We start from the raw sequence: 25461 nt of genomic DNA on the forward strand, positions 1-25461 counted from the left end.
AAAAAGCCTTGGATTGCACTGAGATCATTAAGCACCCATACACGGAGCTGGCTTTGGTCTCTCCCAAAATCCCTGTGATGGGAGCGGGCAGGTAACTGTTTCAGTGGCAATTGAGACTTTGCTGGCCAGAGATCATACTGCTGGGAGGTCTGGGGGGAATGGGAGCAGCTGATGGGTTGCAATGTGTAGAAGGCAGTCTCCTTTTGCTGTCTGTGGGCTTAGACAGTGCCAATGGAAACCCCACTCGAATGGACCGGCCAGCAAGGAAGCAGGTGGAGATTCTCCTCCACCATCGGGGATCTTTGCGTGTTCACAATGCTCTTCCCAGCCCAGCTCTGAGAGCACCCTGTCTGTCTCTCTCCTAGCTTGGAGCCGTGGTGCACAATCCCGTCCAGTCCTCGCTGCTGGGCTTCTCTGCTGTCAGCACCTCCCTGCCGCAGGGCTACCTCTGGGTGAGTATGGGCTGACTTGGTCCACCTGCCTCCAACACGTCTCCCAGGATACCTTGGCCTTTTGGTTCCTTGCACAGAAATAAGACGCTGAAGCTGGACTGTGTTTTGGCATCCCTAAGAGCAGCTAACGAACCCCTGGGTGCTGCCCTGCTCTTCTGGGGCATGGAGAAAAAGGCACAGCCACTGCCTGGAGAGAGGGGCAGCTTGCAGATTTCAAGGCTGGAAGGGGGTCATTATGAGCATCCCATCTGGCCCCCAGGTAGCATAAAGCAGACCTGCATCACCGCCAGGCATTTCTGCATCACCCCCAGAGGCTGGCCGCATCAGTCCTGCATCACCCCCAGGCATTTCTGCATCACCCCCAGGGCCTGACTGCATCACCCCTTGCATTACTTCCAGCCTGCATCACCCCCAGGCATTTCTGGGGCAGGGGAGGACACTTCTGAGGAAGGGAGAAGTGTCCATGAGATGGCCCAAGTAGCTTGTATGTCTCCATCTCCACCCAGGAGGTGGATCTGCCCAGCGTGGAGGTCCTGTCTGCCTCTACCCTGTGACAACATCGGTGGGAAAACCCAGGCATCTTGTCTGCACTGGTGATGGAGGCATGGGGGTATATGGGGCACGGTCCAGCTGGTGAATGTTGACATGTAAAAGTATCCTGTGTCTCTGCAGGTTGGGGGAGGCCAAGAAGGAGCAGGAGGCCAGGTGGAGATCTTCTCCCTCAACCGATCGGTGCCGCGCACGGTGAAGTCCTTCCCCGTGGCCTCCCAGGTGCTCTGCATGGAATACATCCCGGAAAAGAGCGGGGAGGAGCAGGAGCAGGAGAAAACTGAGGATTCGCGAGCGACTGCTGAGCAGGCCTCCGCTCTGCACCCCACCATCTGCCTGGGGCTTCAGGATGGCAGGTGAGCTGCGGGGTGGGCGGCACTGCCCGTCTCAGCTTTGTCCTCTGCTGGAGAGGCAGGTGTCTCCCTGGAGCTGGCGCTGGTTGGCCCTCCTGGATGCCCAGCAGCTGCGGTGCAACGTGAATGCCAAGAACATGTCTCCCCAGTGTCATGTCCTTGAAGCACCCTCCCCTGGAGGCTGCAGTTACCCTCCCTGCGTGCTCCCTCCTTGGCTTTCCTCCTCTGCATCCCAGGTGAACTCCAGGTCTCTCTGCTCCTTTCCACCCTGAGTCTGTCCTCATCAGTCACTGCCATCGTCACCCACCCCGACTCTTGGAAATCCAAACACAGGTCTTTGGCCATCCCTGAATCTTCATGGAGTTGCATCTCCCTCTTGGCCAGGTCTCCTGGGCTCTGCTGTCCAGGCGGTGCTTTCTTGATCTCCCCCAGAATCCAGCTTCTTCCCCTCTAGGCTGAAGGGTCTCAGACCCCAAGAGTCTCCTTTAGGATCTGGGTTTTGTGAGCCTTGGCTAGCAGGACACGGCCAACTTACTTGGGGGGGAGTGTTGGGAGGACCATGTTACCATGCCAGAGCTGCCTCTTCTCCAAGTCAGCCAGGTGAGTCCCTTCCCCACCACCTCCCCAGCCTCTACCCAGAGGGATGCATGCTATAGGTCAAATCGAAGCCATATTGCATGGAGGAGCTGCGCAGTGGCTTCTGCTCTCACACATTATGCACATCACAGAGCTGGTGGATGGGACAGAAATATGAGGAGTCCAGCCTGGTGGTCTATGGGGAGCCTGCTTTCTGCAGCCAGATCCCCGGCTCCACCTCCGAGCTGCTGCATGGTGGATGCAATGGGGCTGAGCTGTCAGCGGCTGGAAAGCCTGGTCTCCATCTGTACGCATGCTCCCCGCTGCGTGTCACCGCTGTGCTTACCTCTCCTTTCCTCCTTGACCTCAGCATCACGGTGTATGGAAGCGTGGATACGGGGACTCAGTGCTTGCTGACCTGCAAAAGCCCCGGGCGGCAGCCCGTCCTCTGCCTGAAGCACAGCCCCGACTACCTGTTTGCCGGCCTGCAGAATGGGATTGTAGCTGCCTATGCCAGGACCAGCGGTGAGAGCGGGAGCGGTGCGCGGGGGGGACGGTTACTGCACTGGGGACTCGCCTGGTCTGTCTGTGGTCTCTTCTCCGCAGGTCTGGGATGAGGTGGGGACTTGCAGGTTCATTTCTCACCTCCCTTGTCCCAGCAGTGTGGGGCACAGGGCCAGTACGTCCCTCTAGCTCTTGCCGTATCTGCGGTGTGGCCTTTGGTAGCTCTTTGCCACATTGCCCACGATGTGATCAGTCTCTATGTGACTTTAGGCCTCTTCCTTGGGTTCCTTCCTTAGTCTCCCTGCGCTTCATCTCCAGAATGGGGGGAAGAGCATTGTCCTGACATACAGGGGTGCTTTGCCAAAAGAGAAATCAAAGGTTGTGAGGACCTCAGATGCTGCTGCAGCGGGGATAGTAATTATCCCATGTGCCATAGCAGCTAGCATAATATCCCAAGGGTGCAGGCGGGATTTGCAGCCTGTTGTTTTTCAGATTGTAATTGCCATTGGGTTGACCACAATGATCGTGGCATCCATGTGCAGTCCCACGGGGGGGAAATGGGCATCATATGGAGGCCTCCAAGGTGACCATCACAAGGACACCAACCCATCACCAATTCGACCGAGGGGCTGGTCAGTCCAAACGTGCCCCACACAAGGTTCGTTCAACTTTATCTCCATGGGGGTTCTTTCATTTTTTAAATAACTTTCCTTTCTAGCTGTTGCCAAAAAAAAAAAAAAAAAGACACTAATTAGCCATTGAGAATTGGCTTGACTTTAGGCTTCATAGCAGCTGCAAAAATGAAATCCTATCTGAGAAGGAAAGGCTAATTTCCTATTGATGGTCTGGCAGAGAAGACACCAGTTGTCTACTAAGGAACCCTACTGGATGGCTCTTACGCTTTCCCTCTGTACATTGTAAAGGAGCAACGGCCCTTCGTTAGGAGCCATTCAAGCCCATGAGATGATGTTGGCCTGGTGCACTCTTCAAGGGCTGCCAAAACATGTTACAAGTGCCGCAGCCCTCAGGCAGCTGTCTGAATCCCATTTGCTTTCCTCCCAGAAATGGGAGAAATGGTTGCAATGACCAAGACGTGCCAGATCCTGGGCCAGGCGCAGGTAAGTGCACTGAGCCTGGTACCAGGGCAATTTCTGGGTGAAACTTGCTTCTTGGCAGGTCTAGGCAATAGGCAAGCCTTCAAAATAGGGGCTAAGTGACTGCCAGGGATCAAACCTGGCAGCCTCCTATGCCAAGGACTTGAACTCTGCACAGTGAGCTAAGAGACTAGGGCCATCCGATGGGCATTTGTCCTGGGCTCTTATCCTGTGTGGCTCAGGCCTTAGAGGAGGATGCTGAGTGAGTCCTGCTGCCTGGGTGAGAATTTCCCTCTCGGTGTGATTCGGGAAGGGGGATCGGGTCTTGCATGTGCTGGGCCGTGGGTAGCAACTAGTCTGAGCCATCTCTTGGAGGTGTCTGCACGGCTCTACCAGCCAGCCCTGCACAAAGGAGCCAGATTCACTGCATCATCGCCGCCAGCCCAGGGTTACCACCGGGTCCTTGTGCACAGCTTCGACTCAGCCTAGCAGTGCACTGAGGGTTTTAATGAGCTCCTGATGTGGCATTTGTGGGTTTAATTAGAGGGGGAGAGGTGGTGAAGCCATCTCCCGGGCCGGTGGGTGCCCACGGGCGAGTGTGAACACACGCGTATGTCCACAGGGCGCTCTCCCCAGCAGATGAAAGGGGTAGGCACCACGCTCCGCGCGCAGCACGCCAGCGGCTCCGTCTCTACTTATCGCTCCTCTCCTTTGCTTCGTGACATCTCAATTTCCTCCCTGTCTCTCCCCTGCTGTTGGACTTTGCTTTTCTCCAGGAGCCGGCTCCTCGGGAGGCGGATGGATTTCAACCCTGCCATTACGTGCCGTGCTCCTTCCCTCCTGTTGACAACATGTTGCCCGTAATTGCTGAAGGGAGGGGAAACAGATAGAGGGACGAGGATGGGTTTCTCCTCTCGGCTGCCTATTTTTGGCTCCTGTTCCCGGTTGCTTTGTGCCTGCCAAGCTAGATGCTCCTTCACCCACATGACAGCATTGCATGTAACCTGTATGGTTCACCCTGGGTCCCACACATGGGCTGGTCCCATCTAGTTGCAGTTCAAGCATCGCTCCGGCGCCCCTTCGGCTGTGTCTGTTGCTGGGTCGGCGAGGGAGCTTTGTGGGCGGTCTACAGTTTCTGCATTACAAAGTCCAATGAATTAGGAAAACCTATTCCTTTTTTGGGATGTGCCTGGAGATCTCCATGCTGGTGGGCTGAGGGCTCACCTCTTTGACTTTATAAATGAAGCAAATCCCTGCCTACCACCCCACTCCAAGGGCCTTTCGGGGATAACATCCACAAGCTCCTGCCTGTGTCTTGGTTAGATTCATTTTTTTTTTCCTGGCTCCAAGTGCATGTGGATGCTTTGCTGAAGCCAGGTGAGGTCCTGGGAGCATGGCGCTTCATCCCACAAAGCAGCGACACTGGGCCAGCGGCTGCATCTCCCAGGGATCTGCATGGAAGAAGTGCAAGACTGCTGACCCCTCACCCTTTTTGGTATAAGCCACCCAGACACCAGCATGCTGCTGCTCGCTCTTCAGAAATCCCCTTTAACCTACGCTGGCCCATCATTCGGAGCCCTTTTGGCTATGCTAGAAGCCCAAAGTGATGCTGCTTGATGCTTGGACTCGAGACGTCGTTGTTTAGGCTTCTGCATTTCAGCTGGCGACGTGGGAGAGTCAGCGATGGTCCCCTGGCCCCTTGGAGCCAGCTGTTGCCACGGACCTGCAAAGCTTCATTTCACACGGGCCTCCTTCCAGAGGCAGAGGTTGCTCCAGGGCTGTCAAAGGGGCTCGTATGGATGCCAGCGCTGCATCCCAAGGCCTTCAGTCTGTCTGTGGCTCAGCCCGGGGTGCATCCGGGCAGCGCGTTTTGCTCATTGGCATGAAGAGGCCATGAGTCCTGGAAAGCCTGATGCTGTGCAGGTGATACAGGGAGGTGCATCCAAGGGGCCCATTTTGGTTTACCCCATAGAGAAGGGTGTTTCTTCCTGACATAAGGGAAGGATCCCCTATGTGCAGGGAAGCCTGAGGGGGCTCTCTGCCAGGCCCAGCGTGGATGGACAAGTCAAACGGTGGGTGATCCCACTGCCTGGGCATCTGGACCTCTTCTCCGTGAGGATGCCACCTTCTTCCTCTCCGATTGCCTCCCGTTCTTCCCCGCAGCGCTCAGCCCACCTTCTCCAGCAAGCAATGAGAGGTCACAAGAGGAGAGCAAAGGCCTCCTGGTTAACAGGCCTGTCACTTATTCATGCCATGCTTTGCAACGCTGTCCACGTCGGATCCACTCGGTCACTACTGCTTCCCCACTGGGTGAGCTGGGCGTCAGCAGGGCAAATCCAGGCAGGCTCTGTCTGCTGCATGGGATTTCTACGGCAAGCGCCCACTCCTGGCTCCCTCCCGCGAGCAATCCTCCCTCCACCCTGACCGCTGCAGAGACTGAGGGGATGTTGGTGTAGGAATGGAGCAGGGTTGCAGAGGAGTAACAAACCTGGAAAGGATTGCTTTCTCTTAGAGGGCTGCTTGTTTTGGGGATAAGAGTTTGCTACTGCTGCCAGCTCGTGGAGTTGCTGCTTTAGAGACCGTGGCATTTGGTGCTGGATGCATCGCTATGCCATCAGGCGGTATTGGGGGGGCATTAGGTAGCCTAGGGACTGGCTGAGCCACCAGGCAAGTTTCTCCATAGGCAACTGCAGCTTGGCAGTGCAAGAGAACCGGTGACCTTGGCATTGCCACAGCCTTGCACGAGGTCATGGTGGCTTGTGCCCATGACCTGGCTGCATCTGGGAGTCTCCTTGGAGCCACTCGCTATGTCACAAATATCAAAGCCCCCCAAGAAAGTTAGTGCGGACCCTCCAGGCACTGGCAGTCCCAGAGGCACAAGGTCCAGCTTTGCCAAGGCTGCCCTTGGTCGGTACCCGGCAGTCAGCTTGCAGAGTCCAGGCTGGCTGGAGAAGCTGATGAACCTGAACTGCACCAGTCTCATGGGGCACTAGGCTCGGGTGGACCTTTTGGCTTTTTTTGGTCCAGTCAGCTGTCGGTCTGTACTTGAACACAACTGCTTGGAACAAGGACCAGCCGGGCTACATCTTGCTCAAGGCTTGTGGAGCTTATCTCTGTGCGTCCTTGTATCTGGGCGCTAGACATGGCCATTGCTGGGACAGGCCCCTCATCTGCTCTGCACAGGGTGTCTCGAGGTGGGCCGTGCCTCAACCAGCCCCTTCCACTGCTTGGTCTTCTCCAGGTTCAGCAATTGTAGGGGCCCTGCAGGCAGCGAGGGGATAACTCCTTCCCATCCTCTGTCTGGCTCTTCCATGCCATCGGTGTTGCTTTGAGAGGAGGGGTTGGAGGAAGGTGCTGGTTCTTGATATCAGGCTGGAGCACCCTTGAGATGTGCATAGGAGAGAGGAGGGGAAGTGGGTGCCGGCAGCTGTTGCATTGCTCAGTGCACAGAAATCCTACAGTCTTCCCAAGCCCTCTTCCCCAGGTCCTGGTCCAGCAAGGACCTGCTTTGCCTGGGTGAGGAACTACCTCCGTTCCATCACTAGAGGGTGGGAAAGAGCCTCGAATAACAGGCTCTTTGCTTGCACCGGCCTCCGTGAGCGGTGAGCCCCTGCCCCTAAGAGCAAGAGCAGCTCTGGCACCCGGAGCAGCCGCCAGCGCGTCGGAGCTGCTCGCCGTTCCCAGCCGTGGGCAACAACCTCCTCCATCTCTGGTTTAGGTGGCGTTCGATGCAAAAGCAGGGGATGCACACAACAGCCTGGAGGGAGAATGCACCCCAACCTCGGCAGGTATGAAGCTTCATGAAGGGAAGCCACTGCCCTGAGTCGAGCCTTACCGGAGAAGCAACTTTGTGGGGTTGAGCATCATCCCAGTTGAGGCTGGTTACCCACCATCTTGCTGGGTAACCAGCAGTCCAGCCTTTCCAGGTTTCAGTGCCCTCATACGAATCCTGCTGGCTGTACGTGGGCATGGGGCAGTGGCACGTGCATCAGTAAGGGCTCGCAGGCTCCTTCCCTGCTTCTGCTGGAAAGAGGGGCATCGGCACCGCAGTGGGATCTGGCTACCCAGGATGGCTGAAGTCTTGCCCCGTGGCACAAAGCGCTCCGGTGGGGATAGAGGACCTATGGAGGAGTGCAGCAAGGTGGATGGGCATCACCTTTCCGGCTGTGCTGAAGGGACACTGCCTTTGTGAATCTAAAGCACGTGGCTTGAATCTAGGGCGATTTGGAAAGCGCCATTCAAGACAGATCGGTCAGAGGGTTAGGGGGGTACAAGATTCGGTCTGGTCGTGCCCGTGTTGAAAGGGCCTGCCCTCTCACCTCCGGGAGAGCCGCCACCTTTGCACTCTCAGCAGGCGTGCCCCACGATCGCCTCGCGACGGGCTGCATAAGAAACGTGAGGCGCCGCATTGCCACACCACGAAGCCGCCCTGGCATCGCCCAGCGTGACAGCCATCGCGCCGGCTTGCCCTACCTTCGCTTCTGGGGAGGAGGTGTTGCGAGGCCTGCTGGCAATCGCAGCTCCCGTAGGAAGTGAAGTTTCTTTCTGTTCCTTCCCTTGCTGCCGCCTCCTAGACCAGAAGGGCAGGAATTAGCAAGCGTCTGTTTATGTCCTCGCCAGCTTATCCATGCCAGAAGGGCTGGTTGTAGGCTCCTCCGAAGAGTGCCCTACGCGGGGGCTGGCAGACTCCGGGCCAGCTCTCCATCCGGTGAAGACCAGGGCAGCTTCGCTCGCGCGGTCAGAACGATGACCAGACACGTCAGCTCCATCGTTCGAACCCATGGAAATTGCTGAAGCGACCTCCTGAATTGCTCGCGAAATCCCTTGGCCCGTTCCTCTGCATATAGGAGAGAGTGAGAGCTTCTGGCAGAGCGTGTTGGCACGTTCCCCTTGATGACGGCTGGTAAGGAAGGCAGGAGGAAACCCATTTCCATAAGCGCTCTTGAAAATTCGCACAGGCAAAGGGGGTTAAAGGTAACGAGGCCGCTGTGCATTTTAATTAGAAAGAAAGTTTCCCAAAACAGCTCATTTTTAAGTGAAGCTTGCAGAAGAGTTCAGAGGGCTTCCAGTACCATTGGAAGTGTGGAGAGCAGGCCTTACAGTGAGGAACTTCAATAGATGAGGATCATTAGCTTATCAAAGGCAAGGTGAAGAGGTGACTTGATTGCAATTTATAGGTGCTGAGGAAAAGATCCCTGATGTTAGAGCACCCTTTAATGTAGCAGATGGAGGCATAAGACCCAGTGTCTGGAAGCCAAAGTTAAAAAAAAAATCATATTGGGAACAAAAGGCTCATTTTTAAGTGAAGGTAATTAGCTATTGCAACAGTTAGACGGTGGTGGTGCATTCATCACTGGCAAGCTTGAAATCCCAGTGGCCTGTCTTCCTAAGAGAGGCACTCCAGTTCAGCCAGCAATTAATCGGCTCCGTGGTGTCACTTCGGTAGCAGGAGAGCATTTCCTTCGCTGCAGAAATGACTGGGGGGAAATTCTCTGCTCTGAGCTTTGCAGAGACTATTTGACAGCTCAGAGGTATTTCTTTTGGGCTATAAAATATGTGAATAGTTGCAGCAAGTGCCTATTAGCTTCACACTAAGGAAGACTTGCGCCAGCAACCTGATTCGAGGAGCTACGCTCATCCGTTTGGGGAGTCGGAGTCGAGCCCTGCCGTAGGATCTGTGTCTGCTCAGCACGGTGTGAATTTTGAAAGCATCTAACGCAAGAAGCTGCTTGTGGCGGAGCAACGGGGGGAGCGTTATTTGCAGCAATTGCCGCGTGAACTTGTAAGGACAGGCTGGAGAGCAGCAAATTCTGTGCAGGGAGCGAAACGGGAGGCATCGGCAGAAGCAATGACCCCGGCGCACGTTGCGGAGGCGCTTGGTTTGATAACGTCCTGCTTGTATCTCAGCCGTGGCCAGATTTTGAGGTTTGGGGGTAGATCCATTGCAATGGTGGAATTAGGGTTTGGTGCCGGGATGGTGCTATCTTCTTGAGGACCGGTTGCACTTTTTCCCTTTTGCCATTGCATTTATGCATGCCATATCCATAGCCCTTGGAAATCTCAGGGCCTTCTGGTCAACCTCCTCCTTGCCTTGGCCAAGCTGTTTGATTTATCTGGCCAGGAAGGAGATGCTGGCCAGAGAAAACCCTAGTGCCTGTAGGGTCATCTTCTTCCCTTGTCGGTGCAGGGTTTCACTGGACAACATCCGCTGGATGTCTCTGGGGAGCAGCAGGCACCGCTCTGTGTCCCTCCTTGGCACCCTGGCTATTACCCTTTGCTGCTTTCCCTGTTTCATCATGGGTTGTCCCAAGAAATGACTTGCTAGCTGTCGAAGACGGCTTATAGTTCCTTGAGGACCCCAGCCCCCTGTGTGCACAACAGGTAGGCTTGTATTGAAGCAACCCTGAAATGGGAGCCCTTCCTCTTGGAGCAGACTGGTATTTCTTCCATGCTACAGCTGGGCCTGAACGGCCTTGCCAAGAGGTCAGGGCTTTGGGGGTTTACCTCTCTCTTGGCCCTCCAGGTGAGCTCTCCAGGATGGCGGTGACCCTCTCAGAGGCTGGTCGGCTCATGGCGCAAAGCATTAAGGGGTCGCTCAAGTCCGGGACGCCACGCGCAGCCCGGCACGCCACTTGGCCGTGGAGCAGACGCGTACGTATTTTCTCCTCCTTCGGCCTCCAGTTTCATCCGCCGCCCGGAGTCGCTTTCATGCGAGCTTCCTGGAAGTACCCACTTCCCGGTGCCGCCCGCCTCGTTGCTAGCTCATTTGTGCAGCAGCCTATAATGCAGGTCGGGGAAGCAAAAAAGGGATTTTTTCATGGCCTGTGTCACGCGGGCGCGGAGAAGGTCGACTTGCAGCAGAGGCCACAGATCAGAAGATCCTCGGGGCGGGAGAGGTCGTTCCCGCCGCGCTTTTGGTGGGGAGAATTGGCGCAGCGTGACGCCCTGATGAAAGAGCCGAGGCGGTTTCGTTTCTCTTAACGAAAGCCCGGGCCTGTGTGATGGCGAAGGGCTCGGGAGGGCCCCGCGCAGCTCGCGAAGCTTCGTGCCAAGTTCTGTCGGCTCAATCGCATTTCAAAGCACCCGAATTAGGAGCTGTGGCAATGCCATTGCCGCTGAAGGACACGTGTGTGCAGGGCTGCACACCTTTGCTACGGTAGCTTTTAACTGGGAGGGGATGTGTGTGTACCACCATGGTGTTTTTAACTGGGCAGGCGTGTGTCTGTGCACAGCTGCACACCCCTACCAAGGTGTCTTTAACTGGGAGGGGGTGTGTGTGTGTACCACTGCCATGGTGTTTTTAACTGGGTAGGCGTGTGTCTGTGCACAACTGCACACCTCTACCAAGGTGTCTTTAACTGGGAGGGGGTGGGAGGGGTGTAGTGTGTGTGCATACTGCCATGGTATCTTTAACTGGGTAGGCATAAGTGTGTGTGCACAGCACTGCCATGTTGCCTTTAACTGGGAGGGTGTGTGTGTGTGTGTATGTGTGTGCATGCATGCACACCGCTGCTATAGTGTCTTTAATTGGGGTGTGTGGATGTGTGTGTGTGTACCATTGCTATGGTGTCTTTAACTGGGTAGCTGTGTGTGTCTGTGCACACCCCTGCCAAGGTGTCTTTAACTGGAAAAGGAGGGGTGGGTCGATATGGGGTGTATGTGTGCGCGCACATGCACACTACTGCCATCATGTCTTTAACTGGGAGGGGATGGGTGTTGGGGGTTGTGTGTGTGTGTGTGTGCACATGCATGCACACTGCACACCACTGCTGTGGTGCCTTCAACTGAGAGGGGGTGTGTGTGTGCGCACACCACTGCCATGGTGTCTGTAACTGGGAGGGGGTGAACGTGGGGGTGTGTATGAATGCACTACTGCCATGGTGTCTATAACTGGGAGGGCATGCATTTGCGTTCACGTGTTAACGTGTGCCATCCATGCTGATTTAAAGACCCCTTGCCTCCAGCCCTGTCCATTGCCTCCACACCCCCACGTCCCCCTCTCTCTTTTGCTTGGTTTGCATAATGAGCAGTGCCCGTCGGTGTGCCGGGCTGGGAGATCAAGTTTATGGAGCCTCATGAAATTAACAGCCCGGCACACGCCAACCCACTCCCATGTGCTCTGCCGAGGAGGCTGAGAGGCCGCCGGAGCCTGTTGCCTGGTGCAGCACCCCCCCGATCCATCCCCATGCCCGCGGGGTGCCAGGGGAGAGGAGAGCAAATGGGTTTGTTGTGTGTCTGAGGCTGCCCCGGCTGCAGTGGAGCAGCGAGGCTGCTCCGGCACGGGCACTGCAGGATTGAAAGCAGAAGTGCCGCCTCACTGGCCTCCGTTCGAGAGTGATCCCAGACCGCCCGCACCTGGCCACCTATTTATAAGTAGCCCGTGCATTGTATTGGGGCCACAGCATGTGCCTCGCTGCAGGGAAGGGAGATGTGTGTCTTTGTCTGGCTGCAGCAGTATGGGTATTTTGAAGCATCCAGCGGCGCTCGATTCACGGGGAAGGGAGAAGCCAGGTCTCCCGAGCCAGCTGCCAGCAGGCTAATCCCAGCCTGTCCGCCCTGACGTCAGCCTGGCTTTGCAGCCTCTGGTGGGAGCTCCCCTGAGGGGTGGTGGGATGTCAGAGCCTCCCAAACCGTGGCCTGTGCCAGTGCTCCCTTGATTCCTGCTCGCTCACATCCGTTCAGCCTAATTGAAAGGAGCCCTTACTATGCCGAGCCCTTTCCTGCTGTGACTTTGCCATGGAAGCAGCAGCTGCAGGTGCTCTGGGATGGCGAGGGAGGGGAGCGATGGGTCCAGGGGATCGTGACTCCATCAGCCAGGGCTCTGGCCAGCTCCGGTGCCCTGCACTTCTTTTGCACAGTGAGTTTTGGGGTGCCAGATCCCAGGAGCAAAGGTCTGGGTGGCCGGTTCAGAGCGGGTTATATCCAGGTGCCTTTTCCCCCCGCTCCTCTGATCTATTTGGACCCATGTCTGACTCTTCTCCTCTCTCTCTTCCCGCAGGGGGGCTGTGGGATCTGGAGGCGAAGCCCACCTGTTTGCAGGTGGGGACCGGGCCGGTGAGAGTCCTCCTGACCCTGGATGACACCCTGTGGGCCAGCTGTGCCAACCAAGTCACCGTGCTGGATGCTGCCAGCCTAAAGGCTCAGGTACTGCCGCTCGCCGTCTGTTCAGTGCCTCTTGCTTTGTGCCCTGAGCAGTGCCCAGCACTGCTCCAGAATGGGGATAGCTAGGAGCCCCTGGGGAGCAGCTGGGCGTGGGGGAAGACATTGCAGAGGAGGTTTTACCCCTCTCCAGTCCTGCTCTGATGCCACCATGCTGGGATGGTGAGCCTCTCTTCTTTCCCCTTCCCCTGGGGTGCCCACACAACTCCCGGCATTGCTCGGGCCAGCAGCTGTGCACAGAGCGGCTGCCAGAAGCTGGACTAGGAGGGTGTCAGGAAACGACACTCAGGTGAGTGAAGAACTTCATTTGAGGAGCAGCTTGATCCAGCTGGACCCTGTGTCCCCCCGTCTCGGACACTGCTGCAGTGTTGCGGTGTCCCACCCTTTGCAGGGCTGAGTCTGGGGGCTAGTGCATGGCACAGGGGCCGGACCCTGCAATCTCGCTTGCTCCGGCTCCGGTGCAACCACCTGGGGAAAGGCTGAGCATCCAGGACAGGCACAGCCCCATTGTGCATGGTGCCATTGCTGCGGGGACGTCTGCCGGACATCTCTGCGGCCGCCTCAACGGGCCCGCTCCCCCTTCGGCACCTAATGGCAGGAGCGGCGCCGCGGGGCTTTTCTCGGTTGAGTGCGCTCCCGGCTCCTGCCGGCCTCCGCCCCCAATTGCATTCTGCCGCTCATGTGGAACCGCGCGTCTCCCGCCCGGCCTCCCCGCGCGCCTAATGGGCTGCTCTTTGATGGGAAATGGCTCTCGGCTGCTGGAGCAGGTGCAGAGGGGGCCGCGCTCGCTCCGAGGCTGTTCATTAACTCGGCTTCCCCCGCTCGGTCCCAGCGAACTGTGTTTTCTGGGGGAACAGGTCGAGACCGGCCCCTTCTGCATGCTGGGCTTGGTATCGGTTCCACAGGGCCAAGGTGGGCTTGCGGTTCACCCTGGCAGACCCGGCACCCTGGCTACGTGGGTGCTCACGGGTTGTCTTCCAGCACCAGCCCTCTTTCTCGTTCTTTTTGCCCCAGGCTTAGCAGTGAGGTAGGACTCGGAGCTCACCCTTGTCTTGGGACTAGGCGGGGGTTGGAGAGAAAGAGAAGCAGATGCTTTTAGCAGAGGCCTTTATATGCTGTTACTGCTCCTGACTCTCCAGCAGTTAATGAAAGGGATGCAGGTCCCCTAGAAGATGGTCCAGGTCCTCAGAGGGTTTGGGAAGAAGCAGGGGCACTGCCAGGAAAACGGGGTAGCTGGCTGGGTGTGGAGGGCATGGCACAGCTCCAATGCACCGGAGCAGACTTGGGTGAGGAGGACCAATGCACCGGAGCAGACTTACCCCCTGGGTGAGGGGGGCATGGCACAGCTCCAGTGCACCAGAGCAGACTCCAGGGCTGCATGGATGAACCCAGCACCCTTCGGTCTCGGGGGCAGCCCTTTTCTCCTTCCCCTCCACCATGCTCCCATGCATGCAGTCCTGACAAGGGACCGTGGGCCTATGCTCCCTGTTTGTTCAGGGGATGCAGGCACTGAGATCCTACCTGCCCCGCATGTGAGGGGCATTTAGGGCCGCACTGGAGGCTTTGTTTTGGTCTTGGCGCTGGTGCTCTCAGCAATGGGATTTGGCCACCTGGCATGTCTGGTGCTTGGGGCTCCTGGGTGACGCGAGCTGCAGGTGCAGCAGGATGTGTAAAAGGGGGTACGCTGTCGGGGGGAAGACCATGCCAGCAAGGTGGTTTTGGAGGCCTCCACCTCCCATGGCTGGGAGGGGTCAGGCGTGCTCTGCAGGGGGAGCCGGCTGACCTAGATTCCTGCCGCCCGAAGAGCTGGGAGGCTGCAGCTCGTTAGTCGATCGGGTAACGGCACAGTCGTCCATCCGCCCAGCGATGGGCTGGAATGTGTCGATACGGCGCTTTCCTGCCTCCGTGCATCCGAGTGCAAACTCCCTGCAGTCTCCCTCCCTCCATCTGCTTCAGCAGCAAAACCTTTCCTCCTGCAAAGAGCTTTGTTTTTCCCACTTGTCCAGACCCCTGTGATTGCAGAGGCTGAACCTGAGGCCCCGGGGTCCAAGCGGTGCCCTCCAAAGCGCTCGGCACGGCACAAGGTGCCTGCGCAGCCATCTCCTTCGTGTGGGATCAGGGATGTCCGTTGAAGCTGGTGGCTCAGCGGTCTCTCCTGCCCAAGTGCAGGGGGCTGGACCCGATGATCTGTAAGGTCCCTTCGCATTTATGAAACCTGGTTCCTCTTTGTGCTTTGGGTACCCATGCAGCTCTGGGATGGCTCAGAGGAAGGGCCAGAGTCGGTTTCTTTTTTCCCCACCCCCTGCCCCCATTAAAGAGCTCATTAATCACCCCTTTGCAAATCCGTTGATGCTGCTGGGGCCAGGTAGATGCCCCCGGGGAAGCATCTTGGCCTGCAGACCCTTGGTGTAGTGACAGCAGGTGATGCAGCTTGGCCCTGGGACTGGAAAACCAGGCGGGGTGCAAGGCTTGCAGTGAGAGAGACCTCTTCCTCCACCTCGCAGCCCATTCTGTAGTAACTTGTGAACTACTTGCATGTCAGCTGGGGCCTGAGAGACAACCCAGCAGACCTAGCTTCTCTTCCAGTTTGGAAAAGGAAAGCATTTTGAGAGCCTGCGGTGCCGTGGAGGTGCGGTGCTGCGGTTGTACTCTGTGCACCGGAGAAACTGAGGCAGGGAAGGGCCAAGTGACTTGTCCAGTGCTGCACCACAAGGCAGGAATGGAGCCCAGGTGTCCTGAGCCCCAGCTGGACCCTGTCCTCTGTCTACTGCTGCCACCTCCTCTCTCGATCACCATCTGCAGTGGGACAGAGATCTGCAGCTAGATCCCGCTGCGTGCCACTTGGCACGTGCCCATGGGAGCCAATGGGGCAGATCCCCAGCTGGTGTAAAAGAGCCTCATTGTGCCACTGTCAAAACATCCCTCCGCAGCCCCCCGACTTTGAGCACCCTCCGTGGCAGGGCAAGCTGCAGCCTCCTCTCCTTGCTCCCATGATGTAGACGGTTAAAAGGGATCAATATAGCCGTTCACCTGCATTTTGCACCGTGCTGAAGAGTGCAAGGGAGTGGTGTGGGGGGGAGAGACTGGCAAGCGGGGACCGGAGAGCTGGGTCGGGCGCTCGCATCGGCAGCACGGTCTCGATTGAAACGTCGGGGGGAGGCGTGTGTGGGACGGGAGAGCCGGCCTCGTGCGTGCACAATCATATTTCCGTTGCGTGCAGCAGCCAGGTGAACTCTATGCATATTTAATACCGAGCCAGCTCCCGTCTCTTGGAACGGCGTGCCAGGCGGCCCCCTGGACGCGGCGTCTTCCGCCCATGCTAATGACAGTCCGTGCAAGCACAAACATTACATGCGCTCCATCTCGAGCCATTATCCCTCCCCGCGCCGGGGCGGGAGAGCTATTTTCAGGGAAGGCAGAGAGTGACAAGGGGATACTTATGATGTGTAATTGTGTGGCGCTTCTCCTCGGAGCAGCCCGTGCTGTTTTGCATCAGGTGCTCCTCGCTGTCGCCGGTGAGGACTTATTTGCCTGCAAGAGGAATGGCTCGGTCGTTTGGGAGTCTCTTCTGCCTGTTGCAATGTGACATCTGCTTTCTTCCCTCCCTTGCAGGGCCCATCAGTCCCTCACCTCTTTGTCTTCGAGTCTCTCATCCCATTTTCTTCTAGCCGCAGGCTCGCTGAACCGGTTTGGGTAGTTAGGAGAGTTTGCTTCCATGCTGAAAGGGGACTAGGTCCCTCGCAGATGTGGCGTCCACAAGCTTTTCTGCAGTCGGTGCATGGGCGTACAGCCAGCAACCCTTTCTGAGGTTCTCCGCATTGCTCTGCCCAAATTTGAGTTGAAGTAACTTTGACTTCTTACGCACGTTTGTGAACTGGGGTAAGCACCAGAAAGGATCCAGATCCTGTCTCTCCATCAGGTCCCTCCTCCGTGGGACCAGCAGGCTGGATACACCCAAATTCTCCTCCTGGACGGAGGAGAGAGTCCACCCATTTGCTGGGGCATTCGGGCACGAGGAGCTGACGGAGTAGACTGGCCGGAGAGCTTCAGGGCCAGACTGGCAGCATAGAGAGGTGGAAGAAAAGAGATTGCACAGCAGCACCGAGGCTTTGAGGCCTCCGACGGGGCAGAGGCTAACATGCCTTCCACCATCCTCTTCTAATAGCTGCTCCCCAGCACTAGCAATTAGTGCCTGACGATGCTTGCCCAGCTCTTGGGCATCTGCCCTTTGACCGTGGAAGCTAGCAACGCCTATCGCTACCCATAACGAGATGAGAGCAAAGGCAAAACATCTTCCGGTGGCTTGCCATAAATAGGGATTGCTGAATCGTCTTTTTTTTTTTTTTTACCCTCTCTCCCACCCTTAATTTTCACATTTAGTGCCCAAACTTAGTTTGCATGTATTAGCTGTCGTAAATCTATCATAACAACGGTGCCAGGGATGAATAATGCATCGCGGGGCTGTATTAGTTTTCTGTCTCCTATCTTATTTATGACACGAGCCAGTTGGGAATTTTTTGCAAAAAGAGAGAGAGGGGGAAAAAAAAGTGTCTCGGTGTGGGGCATCCTGGGTAATGCAATGCAAATCAGCACGCGGGCTGGGAGATTGACTATGGGAGGAGGTTTCCCCCCTCCAACAAGGCTGAAAAGCTGCCAAAAGGGCAGGTTTTCCACCTTCCCATCCCCAGAGTGTGAAAGACTGGATGGGGGGAGTCGCGTTCCTCCACCAAGTCCCCTTCTCACCGCAAATTGGATTCTGATGGGACATTAGGAGCGTCTATGGGGCAAGCTGTTTGCTAGCTGATCTGTTCACCGGCCCAGATCCAGCTGGGAGCTTAAGCCCGTGCTTAACCTGAAGCATACGAGCACTCCTGTTGACCTCATGGGGTATGCTCGTGTGCTTGAAGTTAACCGCGAGCTTATGGATGCAGCCTCTGTGCTGCTGTCTTTAGACTTGGCTTTGATTCCTAATGCCATTGTCAGAGGCATCTGTGTCTCCCTTGGACCGAAAACCACAGGGCATCAGTGCTGCGGCTGCCAACTGGTCCTTTAGCTCAAGCGCGTGCTTTCCAGCCTGGTCCCCCCCAGGTTCAGGCCCTGCAGGCCACCCAGCCAGGGGCATTGTTATCCAAGGAGGTAAAGCAGGAGCTGGTATAATACTAGTTTCCTGCTGTCTCTGTATGTGCATCGAGGCTGAGGGTTTCAGAGCTGGAAGGCCTGTGAAAGCTGCTGGAGGAGCCTAGAGGCTATTTCTACTTATCCGCCTCTTAGCAGAGCGGCTGAGCACCTTTTACTCTAAGGCTGCTTGGGAAAGGGAGGCCACTGCCACTATTCCCGCAGCACAGATGGGGAACAGGAGGCTAAGTAACTTGCCCAATTTCACGCAGGAAAGCACTTGCAGGGCAGGGAATTGAGCCCGAGGCTCCTGACTCCCGGGCTTGTGCCCTAATTACTGGATGAAACCACAGCCAGGCTTGGAGACGGGCGAGGAGAGCAACAACGAGGGGAAGAGGGGCCTCGAGGGCGCCGGGTAGTTATCTCTGTTCTTAAGCCATCACGCTAAGGACCGCTGGGCACCCGTCAGAGGTCTGGTGTCCCTTGTAAGACGCTTCTGTGCCCGCTGCCGGGCATTGCCCAGGGGGTGCCAGACAAGGCTGGATGTTTTGTGTGACCCCACTAAAGAGACGTGTCCTCAAGACAGCCTCGGAGACGTGCCGCACGTGACAAAGCAGCTCAAGTTTCCCCGGTTTCGAGAAGCGATTTGATCCACGCTGTCTGTGCAGCACCGTGTACGAGGGCAAGTGCTGGGCAGGGAGGGAGGGCGAGTTTGGAGCTCGGAGGAGGCCACTGACAGCCTGATTATCAGAGGCAGAGCACCTGGCCTCCAGGTACCCACCGTCCCTGGCATGCTGGCCATGTACCTCTTCTTTAATTTCCCCGTCTAGAACCGCGGATGGTGCCGTGTCCACCTTCCCCCCGCCGCAGGGCAGCATTAGCATTAATTAACACTGCCGCCGTTCCTTCGGAGATGTAAAGTGCTATGTAAGCACTGAGCATTAACACCCACCTCCTCCCTGTATCGGTCGGAACAGTCACTAAACCATATTATTACTTCCCTTATGACTAACATGAGCCAACAGAAGTATAATAGCAGCTCTGCAAACACCCCCTCTGGTTATGGTATAAATAGAATTTGATGGAGGGCTGTGTAATAGGCTCTTGTATTTTCATGAATGGGTCCAAGTGTTGGATAATAAACCCGAGGAGAAATAATCCTGCCTTATCTGGGAGCAGGGAGAAGGTAACCTAATAAAGTCTTCCTCCTGCTCTGGGCATGCATTTCAGCAAGGATCCTGCCCAGTGCAGCCTTGAGTCACTTGAGCTGCCCATCCTCCAGGAAATCCAGGGTCTTGTGGACTTTATTAGGTTATCTTCTCCTTGCTCCCAGATCAAGGCAGGATTATTTCCCCTCTGCTTTACTATTATTCAACACTTGGTCCCCTTCTTGTTTGGCACTTTGCTAGAGTAGCAGCACAGTCAGGAGCTGAGTTGGGGACCCAGTGTGTTCGGTGCATTGCATGCATACACGTTGGCACCTGGCAGGTCTTGCAGCCTAATTGGGGAAGGGAAGGCTACCCTGCTACTTTGTCCCTCCTCTGACACTGTTTTCCTGTGTGACCTTAGCCAAGTCACTCCCACTTCTCAAAGGCAAACTGAGGCCTAGAGGTGTGGGAGTGACCTGGCTAAGGCCACACAGGAAAACAGTGTCAGAGGAGAGAACTGAACCCAGATCTTTTGTGTGCCATGCTGGTGACAACCACAGAACCGTTCCTCCTCCTTCACCCGTAGCCCACCCATTGCCACGCCAGCATGGGTCCTGCAGGTCGATTGCCAGTAGCCCTCTGTTGTCTTTCTGGTTGTGCTGCACGCTTCCTTAGCCGTTCAGCTGTGCCTCAGTTTCTCCTCCAGCCCTGGTTTGGGACCCAGCAAATCCTGCCTCTGGACAGGCTTGGAGCTCCTTGCCTCTGGTCAATGCCGGTGCGAGTTTGATAAATGCAGGAAGGGTGAAGAGTGGAAGAGAGCGAGCGAGTGTGCCCCGGTCAGCGTGCAAGTCTGGAGGTGAGCTGAGCTCCTCTTGCTGCTCTGGAGCTCGCCGCTGTCTGGTGGGACAATCGAGCTGCTTCCCAGCAGCTCCTGTTAGCATCCTGCCCAATAATCAGTGTGCTCCAAGCAGCCCTGGCGAGAGGCTCATGGTTCCTGAGCGCCGGAGGCTTGTTCTAGCCGCTCTCCCAGATCTGACGTCTCCGGCATCCGGGGCATCAGGTGGGGCGCGCTTACGAGGCTGGCCTGGGACTCCAGAAACGGGGCATTATTTCCCCACTGTGGGGCAGATCGGGCCGCCTCGCTGCCTCCATTCCTCATCTTTCACAAAGTGCTGGGTGATCCTTGCTTTTTCTGCCAGGCCTCTGCACTGCACAGCTTTGCAGGTGCTAGCACCTGACGGTGTGGGCTTGTTCCCTAGGGAAGCTTATGCCTCTCTGACCTAGCTAGTCTTTAAGGTGCCTCCCTACCTTTTATCTTACTAGTTACCAGTACAGCTCCAGGCCAGAAGAGCCCGGTTCCCCATTGGTACACCTGGATCATGACCAAGGTGCTCAAATTCCTATAGAAGGAGGGATATGCAACAGCCACCGCAGCCAGCCTCTCCTTTGGAGACTGTGATACACCTGGGACCTCCTTTCTGCAGGCAGCTGGAGTTGGAAACGCCATCAACTCGCCCCAGGTAGCAGGCGAGTCAAACTCCACCATGATGCCTAGTGAGCAGAGGCGTGTGAAGCGACAATCCCACTTGCCTTCCTGTGGGTGACCTCCCCCCACAGCAGACAGGCCGGGGCAGATATTTAATGCCGAAGCAAATGAAGAGCACGTGTTGCCCGTGACGGAGGCTTTAGGAAGCTCGGCAGGTTTTCTCCAGGTGTCAGCGCGGGGGAGAAGAGACGAGCCGCAACGTTGACTCCCATAATTGGACGGAAGAAGAAAGAAATTAAATGGAACTAATGAGGAGAATATCAATCGCTGCTCGTTGTTTTCTGTAATAAGAGCGGGTTCAGCTTAATGCAAAAACGAAAAAGCCACATTTGAAAATACATAAATGGAGTCGAGGCGAAGTTTGTGGATTTATGGCTGTAAGGGGAAAATCTCTCTGAGTCTTAAACATTACACTTAGCACTTTGCAGGCTGCAGGTGCTCTTCAAAGCATGCACTGAGCCTCAGCTGGAGCTTCCTGCAGCTTTTGCACCTTACAGATAAAAATAATCTGCATTTATAGTTGGAGCTTGAAGCTGCCACCCAGGTCGGGGCTGTCGTGTGGGACTACCCCTGCAACACTTGTCAGCTAAGGATGTCTGAGACGCAAAGAAAGGGCTAGCTCCATTTTACAGACAGGGGCATGGAGGCCCAAACATTTCCCAACGCTTCTCAGTGACTCAAGAGTCGTTCCCATAAGGAGTGCAAGCCATTAGGAGCCTAAATCCTATTGTATGTTGGGTTTAGGCTCCTAAATCATTGAGGGTATTTTTTTTTCCAACTTGCCCAACACCGTATGGAGAATCTGCGACAGAGCTGGTGGTTGGACCCGTTCTCCCGAGTCCCTCCTGAGCCAGGTGCCTCGGCTCGGAGACCGTTCGTCTCATTAGGGCAGGCCAAATCCAGGGTCCCATTACATTCAATAGAAAAACTCTCCTTGACTGAAGTCTTTGCACTGGGCCCTGGGGTTCCCAGCAGGCTTCTTAGAACGGCTGGCATGTTGGAGTGCTCCTAACACGACTCCGATGCCTCATCAATACTAATACGACTTTTTATGCCCTGCCGCCTGCTCCAGGGATTTATAGGAACTCTATTTTATATAGACATTTCTAGGTACATAAATACTGTGCTGCTGTAGGTAAGGTTGTGTCAGCGTTTCCAATATAATATTCAGGATTTTATAACTTGGCCCATAAAATTTTGCTCCGAGCCGGGGCTCTGTGCACCGGCTCTTGGCCGGGGAACTGGTTTTATTGCTAAATAGGGGCAGAGGCATAAATCAGTCTGTTTTGCTGCTTTTATCCATATTGCTGACACATGCAGGGGCAGGGAGGGAACTCCAGCTCTTTGGACACTGGAGACCTAGGGGCCAGCCCTGGCTTTGTCACAGACTACTTGTATGTCCTTGGGCAGATCGCTTAGTTTCTCAGTGATGTAGCCCTGTCAGTCATACGTGGATAATAGACTCTTTCCAACCTCCTAGGAGTGTTTTATAAGGATAAATACATTGCAGACTGCAGGGGGGGCAGGGGCTATAGAAGTATCCGAGATGAGAGGCAATCGGGGTAGAGATGCTGTGCCATTAGAGCCGTTCCCCGGGAACCGGTGGAGCTGGTTTATAATGGGGCACATCAGGGCGGATGAGTATCCAGCTCTTTGATGGGTTTTCTTTGTATCCGGATCAAGGCATTGAAGCGGGGAGAGCAAGATGTTCAGCTCTGCCTAGGTGACGTTTAGTGGCGGCAGCAGGCGGCCCTTTGGGGAGAGACCCTTGCGATGCCCAAGACCCAAAGGCTGAGTCTGAAGGCACAGAGAACAAGCCCACCTGAAGTGTTGAAAGGGTTAAGTCAAAGCAACATTGAGACTCCCCATGGCAGCTCCTGTGATATTTTTTTTTTGGAGTCCTCTTCCCTGAGTTGATTATCGTGTTGTTGTCCCCCGGGCACTAACCGAGCGCTCCCTCTCTTATTGTGAAGTCTCCGAGAGAAATTAATTAGTTCCTTCCGTGGGGCTGCTTTTGAATGCCTCGGATTTGATGCGGCCGCGATGTAGCGCATTGTGTTGGACACTGATTGTCATCGGGGCCTAATAATGCCGTGGGAACGATTTATCAGCTGGGGAGTCTGCACAGGCGGAGGGAGCCGGTTCAGTGAGATCCTCGGAGAGATTAGTGGCGGCAGCGAGAATGGGGTAGGGTGGTACCCGAGCCGGGCGGTCTCGTGATGTCGATGCTCGTCTTGCCTAGAGAGCCCCAGGGAAGGAGTGGGAGCCTCGTCATACCGTGTGTTGCACCTGCAGAGAGAGAGGAGCATTTTGGCCCCGAGCTATGTCCACTTGGACTAAAAGATGGGAGGCGGTGGGTCACTGTGACGCTGGCTTCTGCCGACTGCTATGAAGGCATCGTGCAAGCAGGGCAGGGGATCTCCTTCCAGTCGACACGTGGGATATTCATAAACCTTGCTCAGCTTTGATGGGTCGTTCAATGTTGTATAAGCTAGGATGCCTAGAGAGGTTTTGGGGAGGCATCGGTGCAACATCATGATGTTGAGCAAACTTTCAGGGGCGCTGCCCACAGCTGGGGACTCCCTTGGGTCTCCATTCTTTGAGGCTGGCGCTGGATCCCATCTGGCTGTGCTGATGGGCAGGTCCTTTAGAGATCAGGGAATGCGACGAGCACCCGGCAGGATCCTTCAGGACGTGCCAGCGAGTCTCCTTGTCCTCGAAGGACGAGGAAAGAGCGGGGAGGTCGGTCGCTGTTGAGAGAGCTGGGGAAACGCAGAGCATCAGAAGTTTTCATGGCACCTCTCCTTGGCCGTTCACTTCTCTGCCCTGCCACTTTCCCTCTGCCCTGCTGCCATCGCCTGCCTTTGGAGCCAGGCAGCAGCTTGCCCGGTACCTGCACCGCCTCCTTTTATCTTCTCCCTTGTCCTTGTCTTGTGCTTGATTGCTCACTCCGAGTTCAAAGCTTTCCTTTGCTCCTTCTGTATACCCCATCACCATCGCTCTGATTCATTAGAGCTGGATGGGCCTAGATCTTCTGTCTTTGGGGCAATTCCTTGCTTTCAAAAGTTCCCCCCCCCCCGCCCCCTTAGATAGTGGTCTGAAAACAGGAAATGTTAATCATTCCCACAAAGGGAAATTAAAATAAATCAATAGTGCATGTGTGTGTGTGTGTATGTGGGTGTGAGTGTGCCCTAATTTCAGCTTGATCAAAATATTTCCATTCAACGTTAACCCTTTCAAGGCATTCTTTTAATAGAATTAACTGGTTTCACGTCTGAAAAAATTGCTTTGAATTGAAAAGGAAAAAACCCCAAACAATCGCTGTTCTGTTGCAAAAACATCAAAATAGCGAAACAAGACCGAAACACTTCCTTTTTGTAATAACTTGCTCAATTCCACACCTTTTTCTGTAGAACTTTGGGATTTCAAAACCCAGAACCCATTCAACAAAAACAATCCTCTAACCAGCTCCACGTACAAGACCACCAACACCTCCAAAGAGTGGCACCAAGAAACCGCACTGGGCAAAAGCCTTTGCCTGCTGCTTCTCATGCCAGCCCTGGAAACTTTTTTTCGGGTGGGGGGGGAGTCCAATCAGGAAAAGTCCCATTTTTAATGGTGAGGACACTGACCCTCCAAGCGGCAAAGTGACATGACCAAGGTCTCTCGGGGGAGTCGGTGGCAGAGCTGGCAGCAGGCCCCAGCCTGGACAGTGCCCCTGGGCTCTCTCCCTAGGAGAGGAGCTGGTAGCTGAGCTGAACGACACAGCAGCAGCTGCCGGGGATTTTCTGCAGGCTGGACTGTGAGCTCCGTTCCTTCATTACCGTGGTCCTGCCTCTTTGCCAGCGCTTTCTTCAGTCAGCAGCTCTCGCAAAGCCTTTCTGTTTGGGGAATAGAGATTTTACCAGCACAGCAGCTCAGCTAATAGCCCGAGCGTTGGAGAGCTGTCGGAGGGAGGGATGGAGGGAGAGGGGTGGCTGCCCTAGACTGCAGGGGAGAGGTGGGGGCCTGTAATGCGATTAAAAGGCAGAAAATGATTCTTGCATTTAAATGGGAAGTAGAAATTGGGCAAAAATGAATGAAATTCCTCGTAAGCCTGAGGATCTGAGTGAGGGGGATCAGTGTCTGCTCAGGGGTGGCTCTGTGCCCCAGCTCCAAGGAAAGTAGTACTCTGCCCCCAGGTTAGGGATGTCCTGGGCTGTGAAGAGGTGGGGACAGTAGATTTGCTCCTGTTGCATCTGCTTGTCATAGATGGCCTCCCTTGTGCTGCTTACAGCAGTTTCTGGGATCTTTTTTAGCCCTTTATGCTTCTGAGACGCCCTCATTCAGGTGACCACCCCCACCCCCAGCTGACTTTGGCAGGATTAAAGGGTGCAGGGCCCTTCGCGTGTGCTGCTCCCCAGAGCTGGCTGCATTTTAGCGCTGCGCATCGTTTCCAGAGCCACGGGCTGTTCCGGATTTGTTGCAGCGAGGGCACCGACCGTGCAAGCCGCGCAACCTTTCAGCCTTGCTCGTGCACGCGCCTTCCACCTGTCCTTGATTAACATCTCAGCACAGCTTTTCCCCTCTCTTGTGGACTCCCAAAGATCGATACGTCACTGCCGGCTTCATGTAGCTTCTCCTTTTTTTTTTTTTTTTTCCTAAAGCGGCCTCCTTCACATCCCTTTGGGCGAGAGCCGTAATGCAGCGAAAGGTCAGCCCTAAAAGTCTGCCGCCTCCTGGTTAGAAGAACACCCCGAGGCCTGGAGATGGTGATACAGAAATGGTTGAACTTGACATTTGGAGAGGGAGAGGGAAGGAGGGAATATCTGCAGCCTGGTAACCCATTCCTCTTTATTTGGAGAGAGTGAGTGAGTTGGGAGGCTTGGAAGTGTCTGGGAAGGAAAGCAGGCAGGGCTTAAGCAATAGCATCGTACGCCGCTGAGCTATGATAGATGAGCAAAGAGGGGCGCTGCTCTCTGTTCC

At 55.6% G+C, this 25461-nt stretch overlaps 1 protein-coding gene across 3 annotated transcripts in view; it reads left to right on the top strand.

The window, feature by feature from the left end:
• The window catches only part of ARHGEF10L (Rho guanine nucleotide exchange factor 10 like), a 100683-nt gene that overhangs the window by 62722 nt on the left and 12500 nt on the right, over positions 1-25461 (top strand). For all 3 annotated transcript variants that reach the window (XM_006034739.3, XM_025216806.1, XM_025216807.1), the window contains 4 exons: positions 366-452; positions 1125-1357; positions 2301-2455; positions 12527-12672. In XM_006034739.3, coding sequence (XP_006034801.2) covers positions 366-452; positions 1125-1357; positions 2301-2455; positions 12527-12672 — 621 coding nt within the window. The remainder of the gene's footprint in view (positions 1-365; positions 453-1124; positions 1358-2300; positions 2456-12526; positions 12673-25461) is intronic.

Source organism: Alligator sinensis, unplaced genomic scaffold (genome assembly GCF_000455745.1).
Source record: "Alligator sinensis unplaced genomic scaffold, ASM45574v1 scaffold1782_1, whole genome shotgun sequence".
Taxonomy (NCBI): domain Eukaryota; kingdom Metazoa; phylum Chordata; order Crocodylia; family Alligatoridae; genus Alligator; species Alligator sinensis.